This window comes from Pyxicephalus adspersus, chromosome 9 (assembly GCF_032062135.1).
Source record: "Pyxicephalus adspersus chromosome 9, UCB_Pads_2.0, whole genome shotgun sequence".
Classification (NCBI taxonomy): Eukaryota; Metazoa; Chordata; class Amphibia; order Anura; family Pyxicephalidae; genus Pyxicephalus; species Pyxicephalus adspersus.
In genome coordinates this window covers 7763209-7786010 of record NC_092866.1, presented here as the reverse complement: position 1 = coordinate 7786010, position 22802 = coordinate 7763209, and the positions used below count along the sequence as shown (strand labels likewise).

Below are 22802 nucleotides of genomic sequence, written 5' to 3'. Positions count from 1 at the left end.
CATATATATTTATACAGTTATACAAATAGATTCATCCAGAGCCCACTGGTTGCATCATGGGTAGTGGATTTAAACTAGACATCAAAAACACCTAGCTTGTGTTATTATCATGTCTTGTATCCCGATGCTTTTCACCTTTTTAGGCTTCCTCAGGGTTATGCATAATAAGTAGGTTATTATAATATCAATTCGTCTCTGTATTTACAATGAATGAGCAGCCACCAAGTAAATAAAAGAGACAAGCAAGCAGGCAAAGAATAGTGGTGCTAATATGATCATGCCAGTTCTGCTTGTGAAGGTAAATTAAAAATATGCAGCAAAAGAACCAAGATTTCTTAGTTGTGCAATGAAAGGTACAAAAACTCCAATTATGGTTAAAATTTAAATCTGCTACTCACCAATTCTGTAGTAACGCTCCAATTTATCCCACAGGGACTCACTGTCTAGCCTGGGGAGATCGATGCTTTTTAGAGGTTCATATACAGAGCCTGAAATAACAAGACAAAAAATGAGGCATGATAAACCATCTTCATCTACACAATCACAATAATAAAAATGATCATACGGCCTAGTAAATTATTGTCTCTTTCATTAACTGCACTGATGATGCTAATTGCATTTTCCAAAGAGTGTTTTCATCAAGCCGGAGGAGCTTGTTATTATCAGGCAAGCAAGAAAAAAATACAAATATATCAGAGATTCTGCTAAAGAGGTCTCTCAATAACAGCGAAAAGTGAAAGCTTAAAGCTTGTAAATGTTGGAGATCTAAACCACCAAACAGCTTCTAATATTTCTCAGAGACTCAGATAAACAGTTCTCTGTGCTTGCATTTCTGGATCTACATACTTGCTGCTGAATATTTAAAAGCTGTGAAATTAAAAATATATACTGTATATTTTAGCTCACTTATGTATTCATTTAAGGAATCATTAGACCTATTTTGTAAGCCATTATAATTGCCTGGATATGTCTTGTTTATCGCTGCCTGTTATTCTTGCAAAGGAGGATTCAGGACTGTAATTGGGTGAGGTAGTCCTCTCTACCATTCAGGTTCTGTCGCTTTGTACAATGCTGTCAGTTTAACACTGTGAACAAGCACACAGGAGGTGGGGAGGGGAAACAGGGATGCATTGTGAGCAGAATGATGCTTCCTAGAGACACCCACTGCAATGAAAAGCAGCTTTTTCACCTCCCTAGTTGAGTAATTCCCAGTGTTCAAACCAGAAAAAAATTTAAGCTGGGTGGTAAGAAACTGTAGGCGGGTGGTGGCCCCTGTGATCCAACTCTTCAGTAACCACCCAAAAACAGCTAGGTGGTTAATGAAAAGTGCTGAGTGATGCACCCAGCTAAAAGGGGCTGGGGAGAACACTGCACTCTATTACTTCCCATACATACCATTCTGGAGTTCAATAATGGAGCTTTGCTATCTGTAATCTTCCCAATGGCCAGCAATGTAAGAGGCATTCTTCCTACAAACTAACACACAATTCACATATAATACAATATACGTGAGCAGGGGATAAAATGATTAAAGAAGGGGTTCCTTGAAGATCCAAAAGTTTTTTCAGGGGTTGAGCAACACTGCTCTAGAACTTCCTTTGCCTAGTGACAAACCAAGGTCAGTGTTCTCCCCAGTACTTTTCAGACATAGCAGTTTTTGGGTCACAATACAGGGGCTGCCACCCAGCTTAAAAAAAAATTCTGGGAAGAACACTGCAGGTCTATATTAGCTGTATCAATGCATGTATACTATGAGCATAAAATTTACTACCCAAATGAACCATTTTATAGTCTACAGATAGTAGGGGGTGCTTTCTATAAATGGAAGTAAGTTTCCTTTTTACTGTAATGTGAACATGTAGGAAAGTGATTGCTGTGTTTGAGATTTCTGGATGAGTAATCCCATGAGATTTTCCTCATTAAACCTTTCACAAAGGGTAGATACGATGTTCCTCATGGAACATACAACAAAGCCATACAGTGCAGTACTCCTAATATGAGTGTGTGTCACATTCACAAACTTCAAATTATTTTGAAGGATCAGTTTCAAACAGAGTAAATAATTCTATTACTTTATCAGTCTGCATTTAAGCATTTAGTGCAAGGTATGCTTGTGTACAGTGACAAAATGTCCATTGATCACAATTTTCCTCCATCTGAAAACTTTAAAAAGTCTCTTAGTTTGCTCATTGTTTTAATATATGCGGGTAATCCTGAGACCAGTCAGTGCAAATAATAGTCCATCAGATATGCCAATGATTACGTGGCAGGACCTGCGCCTGAAACATTTGAGAGTAGTTTGAAAGAGGCATTTCCCTTGAGTATATAAGTTTATCTATAAATACCATTTTTATAGGGATTTCTTTTTTAACAATATTACCTTTGTCTGCAATACAACACCTTTCATTTGGGGCTTTCCCCTCATCCCATTCACTAGTTTTTCTACTTTACTACAAGATGCCTTCAGACTTTTTGGTTGCATAGTACCCAGAATCACTCAACCCTGAAGACATATCAAGAGTAAAAAGCATCATGGAACCACGGATCTTGAAGTTTTCTGAACTGTAGTGTACAAGTGTACAAGAGACTGGCGCTGTCATTGTAACAACACTACTCACTCAGGACCCCCAGCATGTGGAAATGAAGCATGGCAAGTGACCAGCTAGAAGACTTCAGAAAAAGACAGAAAACAGAAGCAAAACATACAGCTGATGGTGGGGATGTAGAAAGGCTTAGCGATGAGCTGATTTCTGTTGTTTTTGTATCCCATAATTCATACAACAGCGATACATCAGCAGAAGTCTTTTTAAATCGAAGTTGTCGTGATCAAGCTAAAGATTGCTTTTTGTTCTCATTTGTACAGGGAGTGCTCGTTGTGCTGCTCGGACTGAATTAATATTCCTTCGTGTAAGAGTCTGCCTCATAAAAATTCACCACTTCATTAGTTCTGGAGGAATTAAAGCCTTTCTATTAATATTTTAATTGCCTTTTTAATTTCTGCACAAAACGCAGGCAGGCTTCCTAGCAACAAACATCCGAAGGCTTAAAGTAAACTTGACTCCATGCCCGGCATGACAGACAAATTAGACGCTGCAAAAGTCTGGAACCAATTCAACGTGGTGCAGAGAATCTCTTGGACATCACTGTACATTTTGTCTAGGCTCAACAATGTGTCGATCATGATTTGCCTATTCAAATTGTTAACAAGTCTCACTCCAGTTATACCTGGTAATTACTCAGGAGACAGAGGGTGAGGACCAACTTTTGGCATCTCCTAAAGAAATAAATCAACTACTTAAAATGCTTACCTGAAGCATTTTACTTTCCATAAATTATATTTTGTATTTGCTTGTACTGCACCTTTGAGCTGGAAAATTTGACTAATCCAGAAAAAGGTATACCCCTTTCAAAGCTCCCCTCTTCATGTACATTACAGTGCTTTTACCTTCTGAGTGTCTTATTATTAATATTATTAAACAGGATTTAGGAGGAGGAGAGGACCCTGCCCTTAAGAGCTTACAATTTAGGAAATAGGGGGATATGGAGTGATGGGAAGAAGTGAGGGTTTTAAAAAACAAAAGGAGTAGGAAAGTTTGAAAAAATGGGTTTTGAGTGTTCTATTAAATGAGCAAGCTGAATAGGACGAGGAAGACTATTCCAGAGAGTTGGGGTAGCTCTAGAAAAGTCTTGGAGCTGTGCATGTGTCGAGGTTATGAGTGAGGAAGTCATTAGTAGGTCATTGGAGGAAGGAAGAGAGTGGCTAGGGGGGATTTTTCTACCAGGTCAGAAAGGTAAATGGGACAAGAACTGTGGAGTGATTTGAAGGCAAAGTACAGAAGCTTCAATTTGATTCTCAGGTAAAAATGCTGTATTCTTTATGCAGTCCCAGCTCCTCCATTCCTCCCCTCACCAGCTTACATAGGTTGTTGACATGAATACTCTGGGAACAGAATCTAAATAGCATCCTAGTTTAACCCATATAATTGCTGTTCATTTCTTCTGAAAGGCCTATGGAACTTACAATAACATGTTGAATCTTCCATGAGATTTACAAATTGGAAAACCAATTTGTAAATGCTACAGAAAACTGTCAAAGACTGACAAGAGATGGCGGGAGACTGTGGACATGCTAGAAGAGTTTTCGAAGACTGAGGATATTTTTCAAGAGATGGTCATGGAGTGGACACACTACACCTGAGACTGGTAAAGATCATAGCAATTACAGCCCTCCTTTAAGTCAAAACTTCCACATTTGTGCTTCCTACAGTCTGGTGGAATATTTTTTGTACCACTTTTATTCATTAAGATTCATCATAAAATTTCTCCTCTCACTGGTGGAGGGATCCGTTCCAAAGGCCCTGCTGTAAGAGGAGCAGCTACTATGTGCCCCTCTTGTACCCACCGGGGGCAAGGCAGCTGGCTGCTTCGCCACAAGGCGTGTCAAGTAAAGATTGAATACCCTGTGGCCGATTGATTAATTATTAAGTATGTTTTCCTCCTATCCATTAGCGCCAGGTGGCGCAATGTGATTGGGCATTCTGCCCATATAGGGAGACCCTGTCATTGGCACCCTTGCACGTTATAGCCTCTGTGTTACAGTGTGCTTGGGTGCGTTGCTTGTGTTGGATTACCATTTTGTCTTTCCGTGTCTTATCATCAGCTCGGACTTATTACCAGCAGCGACCCGGTCTGATTATTGACCTTGCACGAACTCTGCCTGCCCTGACTTCGGATTGTCCCTGACTACACCTTCTGTCTCATTCTTTAGTACCTCCCTTATCTGATTGATCTGTTGTGCTTGACCTCGGCCTGTACCTGGATTACAGAATAAAGTCCGTCGAAGTGTTCCCTGGAGTTGGTTGTGATTTGTGTGTCCAGGCGCATTACAGGTGGCAGTACTTAAACTCAAACTGTAAAGAAGAAGGTTTAACATCATAGATCACGGAAATTACCTTTACTTAGCCAAAGTCAAAAGAAGAGTCTGCAATTCTGACCTTGAGCTGCTAATGCCTAACATCCACTACAGTGCTCAACCCAGAATTTTTTCTGGGGTTGGAAGAAATTGTAGGCGGGTGGCAGCCCCTGTATCGTGACCTAACTCATCAGTAACCACCCAATTTCTTTAAAACAAAACGTTGTAAACAGCCCTCTTGATAGTGTACCACAAGAAGGTTCCTACAGGTGATCCCATAACCAGTGACTACCATCTTTTTTCTAACAATGCCTCTATATTTTTGTCTTCGCTTTGCCCCCACGCACATTTTCTGCCCTTGAGAAGCTAACCCCTTACATCAACTTGGTAGATACCCTTCTAAAACCTACCAAGTTTTGAAGTTTCTCTTCAAATGGCCTAACGCCAGATTTTGGATTTGCCAGGTCATTATCAACAGCAGCTTATGTGTCCTATGTAACAGGTGAGATGAAGAAGTAATAGGCTTCTAGTTTAAGAAAATTCAAAGGTCCTTTGATAGCGGTGAAAAAATTGTATTTCTAACAAGGAATGTATTTGAAAGATTTTCATTCTAGTGTTAGGTCATCAAATATTAAACAGACATTCTATTTAACCATGTCTGATGATTGACCTTTGCTCTCGCTTTCATTAGAAGGTATAATGAAGCTTCCTGCAGAATACAATAAATCATGGGGATCCGGAGAAATGTAGATAGATGGAGGAGAGAGACAATGACGCCACATTGTCCTTGACACGTCTCTACAATCACAACAATCAAGGCTCTGTATACATCTCCACCAGCTGCTGACTATTCATCCACCTCTCCAAAAGGATGTACCACGAAGAGAGAAAACAGATTAGTCCCCCGCAGAGGCACAACAGGACATTTTGTACAAGACACGTGAATATTAAAAATCAAAATACAGAAAGCTGAGAGTCAATCATTCAACATACCTCAGAGCATAAGTGTGTGGGCTTATTTAAAGTATATGCCAACCCAATCCCTACAAGTTGCATGTAAGTTTTAATATGTTAATGAATAGCTTCCAATGTTATAATTTAAAAACCAAGCACGCCCCAGCTCAGATATGACCTGTGGTAACATTGCAGTAAATACTGGGTGTCCATCCCTGCAATATAAAATGTACATATATACCAATGTTCTTGTATCTACAAACACCAAATGGACCTCTGTTCTGAACTCTTGTATGGGTGTTAGGGCTATATCTTCCTGGCAGGTGACACAGAAGTCCAAGCATCTCTTTGTCTTTACCAGGGCATCAAGCAAGGGGTGATGGGCAAATAATGTTAGTGGTCATGGGACTACTTTACTGCAGGATGAACACCAGGTTGCCCTCCAGCTCCCCTCACCAGGGGTGAGTGGAACAGGTGGCTTTGGTGAGGGGCAGCAAAGGATCGGGGACTGGGTAGGCTGGAATGTCAGTAAGGAGTGTAAGCGGCAGGTAGCTGCCAGGAATCACGATGGTCCGATGTCAGGGCAGGTGGCAAGCGAGAATCACGGTTGTGACGGTCTGAGATCAGGGCCGATGGCAGACAAGAAAAAGGATTGAAGTCAGTCCAAGGTCAGGTATCCAAGAAGGAAATCAAGCAAATAACGTCTGGGTAAAACTGAGCACTGGACTAGCAGACGAAAGTAGGACAGGATCCAGAAACCAGAAACTAACCTACTGATTGGCTGCAGACATTCTCTAATCCCCTTCAGCTGCGCACAGTGTGCTGGGCATTCTGAGATGGCAAGAGTGCATATAAATAAAGGAAGGCTGGGGATGCTCCAAGCTGCTAAACAGAGGAGCTGCAGGCACAGTAGTAACAATGAGACATAGACCGTCCCTGCCTATCTTTGTGTATTGCACCTATTCTTTAAACATTTTCCTCTCGTTCATTCAGAGAAGTATTGGGGGAAGAAATGGTTGGGTGAGTGATTGGTGTCGGGGCTACCTAGGGTTAGAAAAAGGCCCACAGATATCTTATAACCATGACCACAACTGTCTGAGCCCTATGCCTACTTCCTGCCTTGCTGGGAATAATTTCACTATTCAGGTAGTGAGGGAAAAACCTCTACAATACCACAAACAAATATAAATCCCTTAAAAGGTGACTAGGATTTGTCCTACTCCAGTAAATAAAGGCAGGGAAAACTGGACATGGGTTCTAACCCTTCTCTCCTACCCCCAACATCAAAAGTAAAAAAAAAAAACACATCTTGGATTGACACCTAGGTTGGGCCCCTTTCAGATTGGCTGTCACAGTTAGTTGATCACATGCTTCCCTATTTACTTACTATGTAGTTTACACTGTAATAAGGTTGAGTGTGGTTGTCGATAGTTCTTTCTCCAGAAGAGGAAAAGCAATTGCGCGGCCAGAAGGGACCTGTTGTTTCCTTGAACCAATCCTCCACAACCACAGCACAAAATGTTTCCAAACCAAGTCAACTCATGATTGAGCATGTGACAAAACACCATGGTCAACCGCAAGTCTAAAATGGCTCCTAAAGTAAATCTTAGACGAAAAACAAAAATATAATATGATGCAGCTAACCAGTCCATGGCTGATGTGGCTCCATTTGTTTTCATAGCGAGAACAGAAGCATCAATAACCCTCTATTAATTGTGCAAAAATGCAAATCCCATCAGTCCTTCATGTAATGGAAATGAAAATAGCCGGGAACGTTTGGCGCTCAGCCTGGGTGACAACCATGGACCCTTTCATAGAAACAATAGGGAAGTGAGGAAGTGAGTGAGGCCTCCCATGGGGAAAAAAAAATAACAAAAAGCCCTCACCATTATTTTTGAGATTAATAATAAAGATTTTTTTTGTTTCTAACAATCTGGATTTGAACAATAACCTATTGTCAACATTGCCAAAGCACAATGATAATTTACAGGCATTCTTCTGCAGGGAGAATGGTAGATGTTACATTTAGCACACTGGTTCAGTACTCCTAATAAAAAGCTGCCCGGGAATGTGAAAAGAGGTTGACTGTCTAATTGAATGTCACATAATTCACACTTCCCTCGTTTGTGTCGGTAATAAGGCTTCCAAACATAATTGGTTTGTTGTTGGATAAAATGGGATTTTGGGTGTTGGACACTTTGATAATATACAAGTTAAGGACAATTTATAGATTCTGTCATCGCCCACACTAAATTACCTGGAGACCTGTGACCACCCCCTCTCTGCCGGTAAAAACAGAACAGGTAGTACCAACAGGTTACAAGTGTTTTGATATCCGGTGAATGCCGATAGGTTGAGCCTTCCGTTGCTTGCAACTCGGCATCTACTGGGGGGGTGTGATTTCTACACAATAATTTGTATTCATTTCTCCTTCTTATTGCCCGGCAAAATGATTTTTCTAATTAATTTCTCAATCTACATAATGGAAAATCCACTGAGGAAGCCTAACTATTGTTTTTGGCTAAATAATGCCTGTAGATGTCTGGCGGAAAATGGGAAGTCTGATGGGTGCATTGTGTTGGAGTCACGGACAAATCAGCATTCGATCAGACTTGCCAGCAAAACATCAAACTGGAGTAAGTAAGCTCTATATTTAGGCTTCACAGCAGCTGTTTGATTGAGAATCCCAATACTTAGGTTCCCTGAAGAACTGAAAGTTATTTCAGGGGTCAATAAGGCCTTCATAGGGTCTTCAAAAACAACCTTATGTTCTCCCTTTACATATCATAGACAGAGACCCTTTAGAGATCTCCTGGTAATAACACAAGTCAACAAAAATTTTTTTGTGATAATCATCAGAAACCACAGCAAACATTTCTAAATCAGTTTTACAAGCAGATTTCAGATTTGTTTTCATGTATTTTGTACTAAAAAGTAAGCACCATTGAAGTGAATGTTAATACATCTTCAGTGTGAAGTAAAATAAGGCACACTGTGCTATAGATCTACTGAACGGTGTCAGTCAGATACCATTGTTTCTTCTGAAACGCTTGGAGTATGATTTTCTTGTGTACTCTTTGTCTGGATTGTCGCGGTACAGCATGCAGCAGTAGTCAGCCATCATACTTTCATTCCAGAAACCTTGTTAGCGATGCTCCATTAACTGAATGTTCTGGTGAAAACGTTCTCCTTGTTCGTCACTCACTATACCAAGATTTTCTGGGAAGAATTCTAGATGTGAGTGCAAGAAATGTATTTTTAATGAGGACAACCCAGTTTCTGGTATGAATCAAGCAGATTCTGAAACTCCTTCCTTGTATGCAGGAAACTTATGGTTACCCAGGAAATTTTCACACAGCCACTTGAATGCATCCCAAGCTTCTAGCTCAGCTGCTGAAAGAGATTGTTTGAAAACACCATCCTGCAAAACAGACTTGATCTGTGGCTCTATAAGTATTTCTTCCTTTATTTTTGCAGTGCTTATGTTTGGAAACTTCTCAACAAAGTACTGAAAACCCATGGAGTGTTTACAAGGTTCTTCATCAAGCCTAACTTGATATGGTGAGGTGGCAGAAATATTTTATGCGGATCAACCCGAGGCAGAAACTTGACACTGATTGTTCCGAGCTTATAGGTATCTCTTGGTAGCCAATCACACTTGACATAATGGTCTCCCGTTGATCGGCTGTCCCACAGGCATAGGAAACAGCAATTTTTTGCGAATCCTCCTTGCATTCCCATCATCAAGCCAATGACCATTAGATCCCCACAGATGTTCCACTGGTGTGTTTTATACTGGATTTCTTCAAGTAGTAACTTCATGTTGTCATAGGACTCCTTTAAGTTAACGGAATGGGCAATCGGTAAACTTGGTTTGGAATTACCATTATGCAGTAGTTTCAAGCTTCTTTTAGAGGAATCAATGAAAGACGCCATTGGGATGGAACTTGCTCTTGTGACAAACTGTTAAAGAGTGCATTTATATCATGACAGTAACACTCATTAGTGAAGAACGTTGTCAAGTTATGATTTTGTTTCCTGTAATGAGTTACAGTTACACCCTTTGCAAGCAAGTGCTTCTGTTTAAGCCTTGAAGCAAGAAGTTCTGCTTTGTCTTTGGAGAGATTTAGGTCACGAACGAGATCATTTAGCTTTGCTTGTGTAAAGATCTGGTTCCAAATCTTCATCGGCCAAGTAGTCAAGATCAGATGATTCGGGGTTGTAACTGGCTGCAACTTCAGCGCATTCCTCATCACCTTATACAGAAGCAAGTCCATTATGTGGCAGTACCGGAACTGGCAGTGAATCATCATGGGGAACAGGACCAATTGCAGAATCGAGGCTGGGATATACAATTTTGTGCTTAGATTAGATGGTCTAGCGGTTCTTTCCACACCATCGGGCTTGCAAATGGCATTGCTGCTTTACACCGATTTAGCCAGTCACGTAGTCCATTGGAACAACTGGTACAGATGACATGTGGAGCCCAAGATTTACCCTGGGCACCAAGTGGACAGCCGAAATATAATTTGTATATCTTTTTAAGTTCTGTGGTAATTTGGCCATGCTGTGTTTTCGTCGTGAATGAACCACACATGTAACAAAAACTGTCTGGATCATTAAGGCATTTTCTACGCATGACAAATGAAATCGCAGTTAGTGCGGTCTCTAACCTTAAAAAAAGATAACTGTGGGTAAATGTTGTAATATGTTAAGGGTATTTATAACGAATTTCATACAATATACAATCAGCAGCATCACAAAAACTAGACATGCAAAAATACTACAAAGCCCACATAAAATTATATCTGATGAAAATGACACGTTGACCTCTGTAATGAACCTGAAAGTACAAGGGACTGATTAGTTCAGCGTTCGTTTAAAAAAAAACTTGCAGACTTGTGATGCTAATTGAAAGGACTGAAATCCACTTAATGAAAGGGACAGCCTAGGGGCAATCGGGTTGAGGTGGGGAAGATGGTCATGGATGTCCTTCAGTAAGCAAATGAGATAGGCTTACCTTGCAGCAAGCTTCAAATGCGTAATCAAAGGCTCAGAGAGTGCAGTAGGATCAAGATAAGTAGGTTCAGTCCAGAAGAACAACTGTACAAGATGGAAGGGGAGGTTGAAGGCCATATTTTTATACTTAGGTTGAAAAAAGACATAAACCCATCAAGTTCACCCACTAGGGAAAAAAACATATCCCATAAAAACCCTTTAGACATAATTGATCCAGAGGATGGCAAAAATAATTCTGTTTCCTTTGTTGGAGCTAATTGTACCAGGGTTTTGTTTTTTTTGCCTTCCTCTGGAACAACTATGTCCATGGGGTTTTATATCGGGAATATGTTTATTTCCTAGTGATTGAACTTGATGGACTTGATGATACTATTTAACTATGTAGTTGCCTAAACTACTTCCTGAAGGAACCATTTTCCACATTTTCACAGACCGTACAGTGAAGAATCCCTTCCTTATCCAGAGCTTAAACTTCTTTTATTCCAGATGCAAAGGGTGCCCTCTTGTTCTTTGTAATGATCTTAAAGTGAGTCTAATAAAGGAGAGGCTGGAGCACAAATTTAATATAGGCAAGACTAAGAGAGATATCACTAGGTGTCAGTAAGTGAACAAATAACATGACAAAATGGCTTCCACCACTATGCAGAATGAGTTTGAAGCATCACTGTTATAATGGCCAATTATTTTTCACCAGATAGGATGTTATTTTATCTCTTGATCTAACTGCTCTCTGGGGCCTCCTTTACATATGCATGCAGATTTGCAGATCTCTCACTTCTCCCATCTTCCACACGACGCCTACCTACATCTTTCTGAATGTATTAAAAAGAATTTCTTGCTTTCCATCGCTGAATTAAAGAACATTTGCACGCTATCTGAGGTTTTCCTGTAATATTCCAGATTTGTTAGAAGAAAATGAAGACACTTCCCTTTGAAAGTGGCAGAAAAACAGACCAATTTATGCTGCATACCGGAGATCAAAGACTTAAGAAAAGACGGCTTGTTTCCACTCTATCATTTTGATGCTAAATTAGACGACTTTTAATTTGATGATGTTTTGGCTACGGCTACAATAACGAGACATAGGTTTTTCTGCCAAAAGAGTTTTTGAAGTCAATGAGAGCTGCAGAAGGAAGAACTAGAGCTTGCGGGTGAAAAATGCATTTCTATTGGTATTACTAGAGTTTTAATACTATCAATTGTCTTTTTGAGTTTGTATTTTTAAACTGGATTACGTTAAACCGTTCTTGTATAGTATAGCCATTGACAGCTCTATCTTAAGTACGCAGTCTGCCATTGATGACCTCCTTGTAAAAATTCTGGAAGCCGAAGTATTATGTTCATTGCCTTTAAACAGTAAATCAATGACCAGGAATTATTATGAAAATCAGGAAAGTTCTAGGTTGAATTTTGATCTGGCAGCTCAAAGTACTGAAGCAAAAGGGTCCGAAAGGCACTTGAATGGCAATTAACATAGTCAAAAGGGTTTCTGCCAAGCAGCCTGTGGGTTTGCCTAATAAAAGTTTCTTTCAGGGCCCATTCACACCGATGACATAGGTTTCACTGAGAACAAAATAAACACGATAAAAACATAGGTGAACAGGCAATGAAATATGGTAAATTTGATCAATTTCATATCTGTGATAGAAGCAAGCATCACCATACAATGGTCTTGGAGGAGAAAAAAATTGGAAATAGATGAGCAACATGTTACTTCTTTCCCCTGTATCAGTTTGTTGTATCAAGAGATCAGATAGAAAATCAAAAACAGTGTCTTGAATACTTCAACCCCAAGACTTCAGAATGTTGCTGGCATTGTGGCTCAGACTGGGGTACATTCATGTATCTTATGGGAGCGCCTGAGAGTTCAGCCTTTCCGAGAGAAGCTCCACCATCCCCTCCAAACCTCTCCTGACATGGTAATACCTTCTGAACCACAATGACTTCATCTGTTAGACTTACAGCAAGTCACTTCTAAATCATTCAGTTGATACTGCAAGAGCATGCATCCCAGAACTCTGGCTTCAGTCAGAGACCCCTATAAAGGCACCCTACAAAGCTCCATGTGGAGGGTTTTCCCATCCCAGTCCTGAAAGGTATAGAATAAACCTCACGAGCAAGATGGTACTATTGGACAAAGTATTCACACTCTGGGAAATAATTGACAGCTCTTAGCACAAACCACTCATGAGTTGTAGACCCTGAGCAATCCTTTCTCTGTGTTGTTGAGTAATCAGAAAGCGCCACTCCTTTCCGCATCTCTCCGACCTCCCTCTTTTTTTTTTTTATCCCATCACAATACGGTATTCAGTGAGTATTTGGAGTATTTGGACCACCTTCAAGTGGGTCCAAAAGATGAGTCTGTTATAATTTGGATCTGATGGTACAGCTCAATTTTATTGTTCTGTTTTTATGTGCTGTCATATGCTTTGTGCAAAAGGTTCTGTTCCTGTAATGACCTAATGATTTCTTTGAAGAAACTTAGAAATGAAAAAAAAAATGGTCTGCCAACACTATTTTCTCCTATAGTAAACAAGAGCAGTATTCTGGCTGCAGTAAAAGTAAATCACAGAAAGAAATAACATTCACAGAATATTTTAATCCCAAACTTTTTTAATTATTAAAATTAAGAGAGTAGGAAAGGGTTTGCTTTGGGTGTCCTATGGCAAAACGTTCCTTCGTGTGTTATTATGTAGACACAAGAAGAAGTGAAAGCATATCTCAGTACAGAGAAGGAAACCCTTTTTTTGATATTGGTCACTTGTCTGCACCCTTCACCCGTCATTTAGAGATATAGGACACCATGCCAATGCATGGCATGCTTGCGTTTACAGAGTCTGCTTGGCTGAAGCCCCCTACCCGGCTCTGCTCAGTTTGATTGACAGCAGCTCCTAGTAGGACCCTCGCTGTCAACACTGCAGCTGAAAAATGTATTTTTGGATGGCATTTCTCTCAATGGCACACCAACAACTCATCCTTCTCCTGCACCCTGCAAAAGAAAAGGGTAGAAGTCTTGTGCAGTCATTTGGCCATTGAATATATACTGCATTTCTTTATACCCATGAAGTCGTGTTGGACACATTGTCACATTATTACATATTATATTCTGATTTTGACTGAGTGACTTTATTTAAAACCCATGTCAGACTTAAATTTTTTGGGTCACATGTGACCCTCAGGCACTTTAATAGATTAATTGAATTAGATCCTAGCTGTACTCCACTTGATAAATCCTACACCGCTTTACATTATTTTGCAGCTAAAACTTCAGAATATGTTTTATAGCCCTTTTCCCTGTATAAAATATTGTAATTGTTACTATAATTACCAAATATAATTACCAAAGTGCTATCATCTTTCTTTCTAGAAATAGGTTGGTGTGGCCCTAAGTAGACATAATGCGGCCCCTTGAAGATATATTGCACTGAATTTGGCCCACTCTGCATTTGAGTTTGATGTGCCGAATACAAACTATCCACAAAGAACAGTAAAGGCCATGCATGCATTTTCAGATATCTCGTTTTTGTTTTTTCAGCAAATTCTGTGGTCTCATCTATGGAGGTGTATTATGGAATGCCATTCTACGGACACCTCCAGGATGTCCTAGATAAATGACTTCAGCTTGACACGATGGCCCCTATCAGTGTTTCATTTTCTGCTCATTATAGAACGGGGACAAAACTGGCAAAGAGGTCTGTGCTGTTCCTTGGTGCAGTCACAATGTGTATGAAAACCAGCACAACAAATATTACCACTGGGGCTCAAGGCTTGGTACTATGATTCTGTAAAGCAAAGTTAATATTGTAATAAAGCAATACAATAAAAAGCTTAGTAAAAAAAGGCTTTAAAGCTCTGTTTTGAGCACAGCCATGCTAGAAAGGAAAAATACATTTTCCCTAAATTGTTGCCACAAGATTGGAAGATTTGTAATGGTCATATGGCTACTAAATTTTGAGAATATATGTGGATAAAATACAATGGTGGACAGTGTTCTGAATCTGAATTCCATTTTGCAAAGGATTACTTTTGTTGCTCCTTTCCAAGCAACTGTAGGCATGTAAACATTAAGTGTATAACCTACAATCAATCATTTTCACACTTGTCCTAATAACAGCAAAGACATTTCATTATTTCATCAACTGAAAGTTAACTGAATATGATTTTGTCACAGGTATTTATTATATGTTTTTGGATACAGACACAATCGAATATATTTTAAGATTTTATCAGCAGGATGGTAATATTTTATAATGTATCCATAGCACCCATGAGTGACCGCGCAGAGAGAGGGAAATATCTAAAATTACACAAAAGGAAGGAGCATTGCCAAATCTGCATTGCATGAAAAAGGCAACAAACTGAAAAAACAAACATTTCCTTTAGCCACACAATACTAAATAAAAAAATGAAAAAGTCTCATTCTTTTTTTCCAGGGTGAACTTTCCCTGTGGCTACACAAGGAAATAAAATAAAAAACTGTAACTATTTTGGACCCTATTAAAAATAATAATAAAAAAAAAAATTTAGCTTTGGATACAAACTAAGAAATTGTTTTACACAGTAACGGTCCACTTTACATACACACAAATGGCAGGCAAATGGGTCAAAGGGTGCGAGTTTCCTAAAATATAGGAGCAGAAGGTGACAGAATAACAACCCCAGGAAAAGCTGTAACAACATGGACCAGACTTGTACAGCTATTTATAGGCGATTGATATTTCAGTTCAGCTCAGGCACAGCAAATTGCAAAAAGAGCAGATGAGGGCAGCCATGACAATTTTCAGAACAGACGGCTCAGGGTCGGGGTTAAATTTGCTATACAGACTGTGCTAAAGATATCACGCCTGCAAAAGCCTCCTAACTGCGTACATTGAGTATCCTAACACTTAGCGTGCTCCTGCAGTCTGATTCATCAAGCCGGGATCTCTCCTAAAGTGTGGAGATTGTACACTAAGCACTAAAAAAAGACTTAGCTCCAGTTCAAAGAGAGCTCAAGAGGTCTTTCAAACTCTAAGATGATCTAGTATTGGAGACCAGTCTTGCAAACCTTACATGCAATAACACTTTAATGAATAAGGGTTCCATATCTTTACCATTCATTACACAGAACTAGCTTAAGTACCTACAGCTGTATTACTATTAACTTCCTGTAATGACCTGCACAGAATAGAAGAGGAAAGGTTAGCACTCTGAGCCGGCCAAGGTTCTTCTGCAATATGGTCAGTCAAACAATGATGATTCTAAGAATAGGGCAGAGTAGAGTGATGACTCTCTCACTGAGCGAATTATCCTTCATTGTCCAGTCACTGGAGCTAAAGTTGCAGTGTGTTTACCGTTGCCTCTCACGAGATGCTACATGTATTATTATGATTTAGCATCCTAAATTCAACACAGTCCAACTAGGTTATAAATCAATACATAAAAGTCACAGGTAGTCAAAAGCATATACCATTATCTCAGGGCAACATAAAAATACAAGGTTATCTGTTAACCGACGCGTAGGCATAGTAGAGACCATATTGATATGTTCTGAGATGTAGTTTGGTTGGACAGCTTTGGTGGAATTGGGTAATGTATTGTGGAGTTGGTATATATGATGTTGCCCTGAGATAAGATGCTTTTAACTACCTGTGACTTTTATGTATTGATTTATAACCTAGTTGGACTATATGGAATTTAGGATTCCTAATTATGATTAATATATAATACTTAATACTACTTAAGTTGCCACAAACAGCCCTTCTTCTTTCTCTTTTTTTCTCTACATGCAATTTCTCTAGATGCTACAAATCGGCTTGGCAACCACATTGTGAACGTGGTGACTACACTGCAACTAAAGTTCTCGAATGCAAAAAGCTTAGCACTACTGACTTTGTAACGGCTGAAGCAATTAGACAGAAATTGAGTTCCTGAGAAGTAAAAGAAAATGAATGCACAATTTAAAAAATAAATATAGGTTTTGAATAAGATGGCCTTATATCAGACTTGCCAGCACCATTGCCAAATCCTCATTTTCTGTACTGTACAATAGAAATGTCATATTTCAAAAATTAAAAAAAAAAAAAGATTAAAAAAAAGCAAGATCTTAGAACTGTCCATTTCATAAACTCATCAGATTCTTCAGATAGCTTAAGATAAGAGAAGGCTTAGAAGGAATGAAATGGCTGGAATGACAGGACCTCCAGACCAGAAAGTCTAAGCTGTCTTATGAGTTCAGCATTCTCAATGACAAACTTAATTACAAGGCTATATGGGTGAAATAGGTCATAGCTGGATCATAACCAATTACCATTACAGTTCATTAAAAAATATATATATATTTATTGCCAACAGGATTGGACTGGCCTATTAGGTGACTGGTGGTGGGTGGAATCATTGGTGGGTGGAATGTACCCAAAATGATTTTTGCCAGAGTGGAGGACACAGGATAGCCACCTAGCCCTTTGGTAGCTCCTTCTGCCGTAAAAAATGACATGCAAGCTATGGGTCTGATTTATGAAAGCTCTCCGAGGCTGGAGAGGATACACTTTCATCAGTGAAGCTGGGTGATCCAGCAAACCTGGAATGGATTTCTTCAAAGTCATTTGCTATTTGTTAGCAAATGTTTTGAATCCCGGACCAGATCCATTTCATGTTTGCTGGATCACCCGGCTTCACTGATGAAAGTATATCCTCTCCAGCCTTGAAGAACTTTAATAAATCAAGGCCTATGTGTCAATGCTGACCTTCCTCCGGTGGGCCTGAGGTTCCCAGTCCGACCCCAATAGCCAACAGTCAATAATACCCTACCAAAATCTGAAACATGTATGATATTAAAACATATACAAGAAATACATTTCAATAGCCAATTACCGTATATCCCACAGTCACATGCAACATACTAATATACATGCACAAATTCAACATTGCAATTCAGAGATGCAGCGACTACTTACCTGTCCTCATGTATGCGGGGGACAGAGACATAGACCTCTCAACAAGCTCAGCCATTGCGCTTGAATGCATCTTGACCAACCACGGGAATCGCAGCCAATTCGGCAATCGGTTAGTAGTGGTTAGGGGCAATCACAGTAAAATTAAAGTGTTAGCACTTCGTTAGGGCACAACAAAGCGAAGGGTGAGAAGAAAACAAAGCGGGGAAAAAGGTTACACATGTGTTATTTTTAAACAGAACACAGCACCAAAATATTGAAACATTTGTTATAACAAAGTACAAATAAAAATTAAACAGCACACCAAAAAATAAAATACGCACATTTATCAGAGATTTTGGCTTTGTACACATCTTCAATAATTGTCATTAGAAAGGATCTTTCACAATCCTTTCCAAATACAAAACTCTGATCGAGCGATGTACATACAGTACTTTCTGCTCTATGAAGAGAGGAGAACAATGGAGTGGCACCCCGCTGTGGTCTCGCCCCTTCACTTGTATTAAGATCGTTCGTTGTTCATGGATCTGCGAGGAAGGATCCATGAAAGGCATCGGACGAGCGCTGTGCACGCTCCAGATTCTCGTCTGATACTAGCCCTAAACCAATTATCAGATGAGAATCATCTGACGTGTGTACGTAGCTTTTATCGACCTGTATATTAGACTTCTTGGGCTGATTTATTACAACCTGCAGCACACGTGAAGCCGTTGCTCTGAGCAAACCCAACCGTTCATCAAGTTTATTAGGACTGACAACACTTTCACCGAACTTGCAGTTCAGGAAGCCAAACCACACAAACAAACGTTATGGGTCTTCTGGTCCCTTAGCTGCCACAGGGTCTCCAAGATTTAAAGAGAACCGGTCAAGTTACAAATGTGAAGGCTGCCGCTGTCAACTTGATTTCGGAAGTTCAAGCCTTGGGATCATCATTTTTAGGCTTTTTTCATGGCTTAAGGTGAACCTGAACTGACCTGAAATAAAGTAGTAATCATGTTGAAATTGAGGTGCCAATTTATGTGTTAGGGGTGATTCAAGAAATAGCAGTGCACATGTCACTGGACAGTAAGGGCTCTTTCAGAACCGCGGTGTGCAACCATGACACTGGCAGCTCTCGGTGCACAGCAAACTGCACTGTGGGTAACCAGATTTGCACGAGCCTGTGGTGGGAATCTTCGAGCGACCTGTCACTTTTGGGAACAGCAATGCAATCTGCTGCAGCCACAAGTTGGTTCCCAACTTTTTGAAGAGAAGAGGTTGGGATTGCGGTTGAGCCTGCAGTAGAATGCCAAGACTCACCGTGGATCTGAAATGGCCCTAAGGAAAGGAAACATTGGACCTTTACCAGTGGTTCTCCCCTTCCCTACTTAAACATCAGATTTCTTATGATTTCCTAGAATCACCTCTATTATTCCATTGTCAATTGGCAGAACTTCAATGGTCTTGTTGGCCTCTACAGCTGATGACTTCCTTTGTCGTTTTGAGTCACAGATCTGTAACAAGCCGGTCAAAAATGGCATCTTCCATATCTCCATTCCTAAAGATTCACTTTAAATTTAATTCAGGTGAAAGTATAGAATCCAAAGGTCTTTGAACAGACACAAGGACCCATTTAAAGGCCAATACATGTATTCTAGACAGCACAAGGTGCGTTGTCACTGCCCATCAGGCCATGTTTAGCTCCACCTCGATGAGCTCCTAGGCTAGATCAAGTATAAAGGCCAGGAATTCCTGCTTCTCTGCCTGTATGCTCATTCGAGGTCATATGGCGGCAACAGAGCTTGACCCAGCAAAATATAAGTAAACAGTTGCAGCGTTTGACTCAACAGGTTCTCTTTAAAGAGTTCATCATAGTGGAAAATAGATACAATCTTGGTCAACCAAATCTAAAACAGATATTTCATTTATAGGGAATCACTACAGGGTATCATCGTATCCAAAACTCTATGGCTGTCAAGAGACCCTGGTGATGAGATTTTACTGAAGCAATGTGTCTCTGCCCCTCCCACATTCCCAGCTAAAGCCCCCCAACTAGACCATGAGAGGGACGCCCTCAACCATTGTTTTAAGAATGTAGGGGTTGTTGTCCACATTTAGCATGGGAACAAATAAAATTCAGAGAGGTGTTTGCTTCTGATTGGCTGCACTTTTAAAACCCATTGGCTGCTGCTTTTGTCAGTCAATAATGGGAGTTCTGGTGTCAATGGGACCACTTTACAAATGGTAAAATAGGCAAAATGTAGTGTATGCTTCTGAACATCCATGTGGTTCACATCCTGGATAAAATAGATGACACCGTTGTGTGACTTAATATGACTGAAGCAGAACAACTGTGAATTATGTTGGGGAAATCCAACCCATGGTGTTAAGGGCTTAACAAGCTAGTAGGAGATTTGACTCAATAGTGTCCAGCTATACCTAAAATATCTGTTTTAGGTGGATTATTCTTTTAAGCAACAATGTGGAAGAGATTTTATTTGTTGGTGTTGCTGGTCTCTTAAGACATAAATTAGATGGTGATATCCTCTAAAGCTCTATGTACTGACACAGGAGAGAATTAAAGAGAACCATCCACCACATATGAAAATAAAACAGACTATGTGAACAGGACATACTTCATAGTGATGATATGACTTGAGAAATCAGCATTCTCCCCAGGATTTTTAGCTGCAAGCAACTCCGGGCATAAATGTTTGGTTAGATGACAGCTAGGAGCAGCTGCCCAAATAAAGTGTTAAAAATATACAGACACAAAAATGTGTCCAGTGTGAAAATTACAAAAGTAGTCTTAAAAAAATATATAAAAAATATAATATCTAAAGATGCTGTACAAAATTGTGATTTTCCAAAACTTTGTCACTTTAATAATGCCAAATTTAAAAAAAGGCGATTGGATTTTGTTTGGTTGTTTTCAATTCTTTAAGACCGTAATCAAAGCACCGATCTCTATAGGCCCTTGTGAAGGGCTACTTTTTTATGCCACCCAGCTGGAAACATTTTTTGGGGAGAACACTGAAAATGATATGACATGACCACTGAGATCATCAGTACCAAATGAGACAAAATGGCGGCCTCAATCATGTAATTACAAATAACAAAAATGAAAGTTGTGGCTTGCAGCAACCAACCACGTTTCAAATTTCTAATAAAATGTGAAATCTCAGTGATGCTGTGCCAATTTTTAGTAAACTGTTGTATAATGGGCTGCCAATGACACCTGGTGAGGTAAAAGGGCCAACCTGCACATCTGTAGCTCTGTCATATCACCGATTTCTAGTGAATAAAATGGACGCCTCACATGTACCTGGAGAATTAATGTCCACGTCACAACATCAATACCTTATTGATGTTACTGGTACAAGGGGGATAAAATGGCCACCTCACTCGTCAATACCTTAGCAATGTCACTGGTACAGGGTGAGTACGGGCTGGTACGAGGTGACGCCCGATACGTCAATACCGCAGTGATGTCACTGGTACGGGGTGAATAAAATGGCTACCTTACATGCCAATACCGCAGTGATGTCACTGGTACGGGGTGAATAAAATGGCTACCTTACACGTCAATACCTCAGTAGTGTTACCCGTACGAGGGTAAAAAAAAGGCTGCCTCCCTCGTCAATACGTTAGCGATGTCATTGGTATGGGGTGAATTAAATGGCTGCCTCATACGTCAACACCTCAGTGACATCACTTGTTTCTGGGGAAAAAAAAGGCAGCCTCACACAGCAATACCTCAGCGATGTCACTTGTATGAGGTGAATAAAATGGCCGCCTCTCACGTCAACACCTCAGTGACGTCACTTGTTTCTAGGGAATAAAATGGCTGCCTTACGTATACCTGAAAAATGAAATGGCCGCCTCACACATTTATATCACAGTGATGTCACTGGTATGAATTAAAAGGCCGCCTCATACATTATTAACGGGCCTATAGATGTTTACATTCCTCTTCAACATCAACGCTCTGTGAAACACAATGGCTGCCACTGGTCCCCTGATAATTTCAGGCCCTGGTTGCCATGACAACCCATTGCCTCCAATACTACACAATAATTTTCAAAATGGCCTCAATAACACTGCTAAAAAAACACGACAAATCGCTCAAAATGACACCCAAAAACCTGGAATAATTTAAAACCAAACATTTTAGACGCCTGCACCAGCCTAGACTTTTACAAAATCAAACTTCTGTAACCAAAATCACAATAGCAACGTGAGGTATACAGAAATGATCATTTCTACCATTTTGTTTGGTGACCAACACAAATATATCAATATATCAGGAATGTTTACATGGGTATTTACATATTATTCTAGGCAGGGCTTTATTCAGCCATTACCACATCAATCTGGCAGCCTGACAGACCTTTCGTTCTCTCATATTAACAAAATCTGGCAATGATTGACTCGGTTCTTCCACCATTTTCCAATCATCGAATTAAAGGCCATGGTCATACCTCTGATCATCCAATCGATGTGACCAAAATGATTTGGATTGACAGTAATTGGCAGCTATGGAACTTCATTTTTAACTCTTGATAGGCTTAACAAATACTTGGGTGACAAAATAAGCAATCAGAATTCAGATCAATAAAAGATAATTTTTTAATCGATCAAATACATCAATAACTGATCAGATTTTAATCAATATGTTGCATTTTACATGTAATCAATGGAACAGCCATATCAGTAGATCTGCCAGAAAAAAAAAAAAAACATTGATGTGTATAGGTTGGCACTTAATCGGGCAATGCCCTTGATTAATTGTCTGGCATGGCAATTCGTAAGGCCAATCAGGTGCCAGTTTTAACACCAATTTTTAGGACAGAGGCGGGAAGGGTTGCATAGTCTGCCAGGTTCTTGTTTCTGTCTGTGTCTCTATGGGGGAGATTTGTCTACAATTTTCCTCCCAGCGGACACACAGATATTTTTAAAAATCAGACAGAAGCTGGAAGCTTTTATTTTATTCCAAAATAATGCAG

The 22802-nt window shown here is 39.9% G+C and overlaps 1 protein-coding gene across 3 annotated transcripts in view; it reads right to left on the bottom strand.

The window, feature by feature from the left end:
- The window catches only part of PHKB (phosphorylase kinase regulatory subunit beta), a 171496-nt gene that overhangs the window by 146716 nt on the left and 1978 nt on the right, over window positions 1-22802 (bottom strand). For 2 of the 3 annotated variants that reach the window (XM_072422461.1, XM_072422460.1), the window contains exon 2: window positions 399-488. In XM_072422461.1, coding sequence (XP_072278562.1) covers window positions 399-488 — 90 coding nt within the window. Of the gene's footprint in view, window positions 1-398; window positions 489-17820; window positions 17976-22802 lie in introns of all 3 variants that reach the window. The other variant, XM_072422462.1, reaches the window with a different exon arrangement.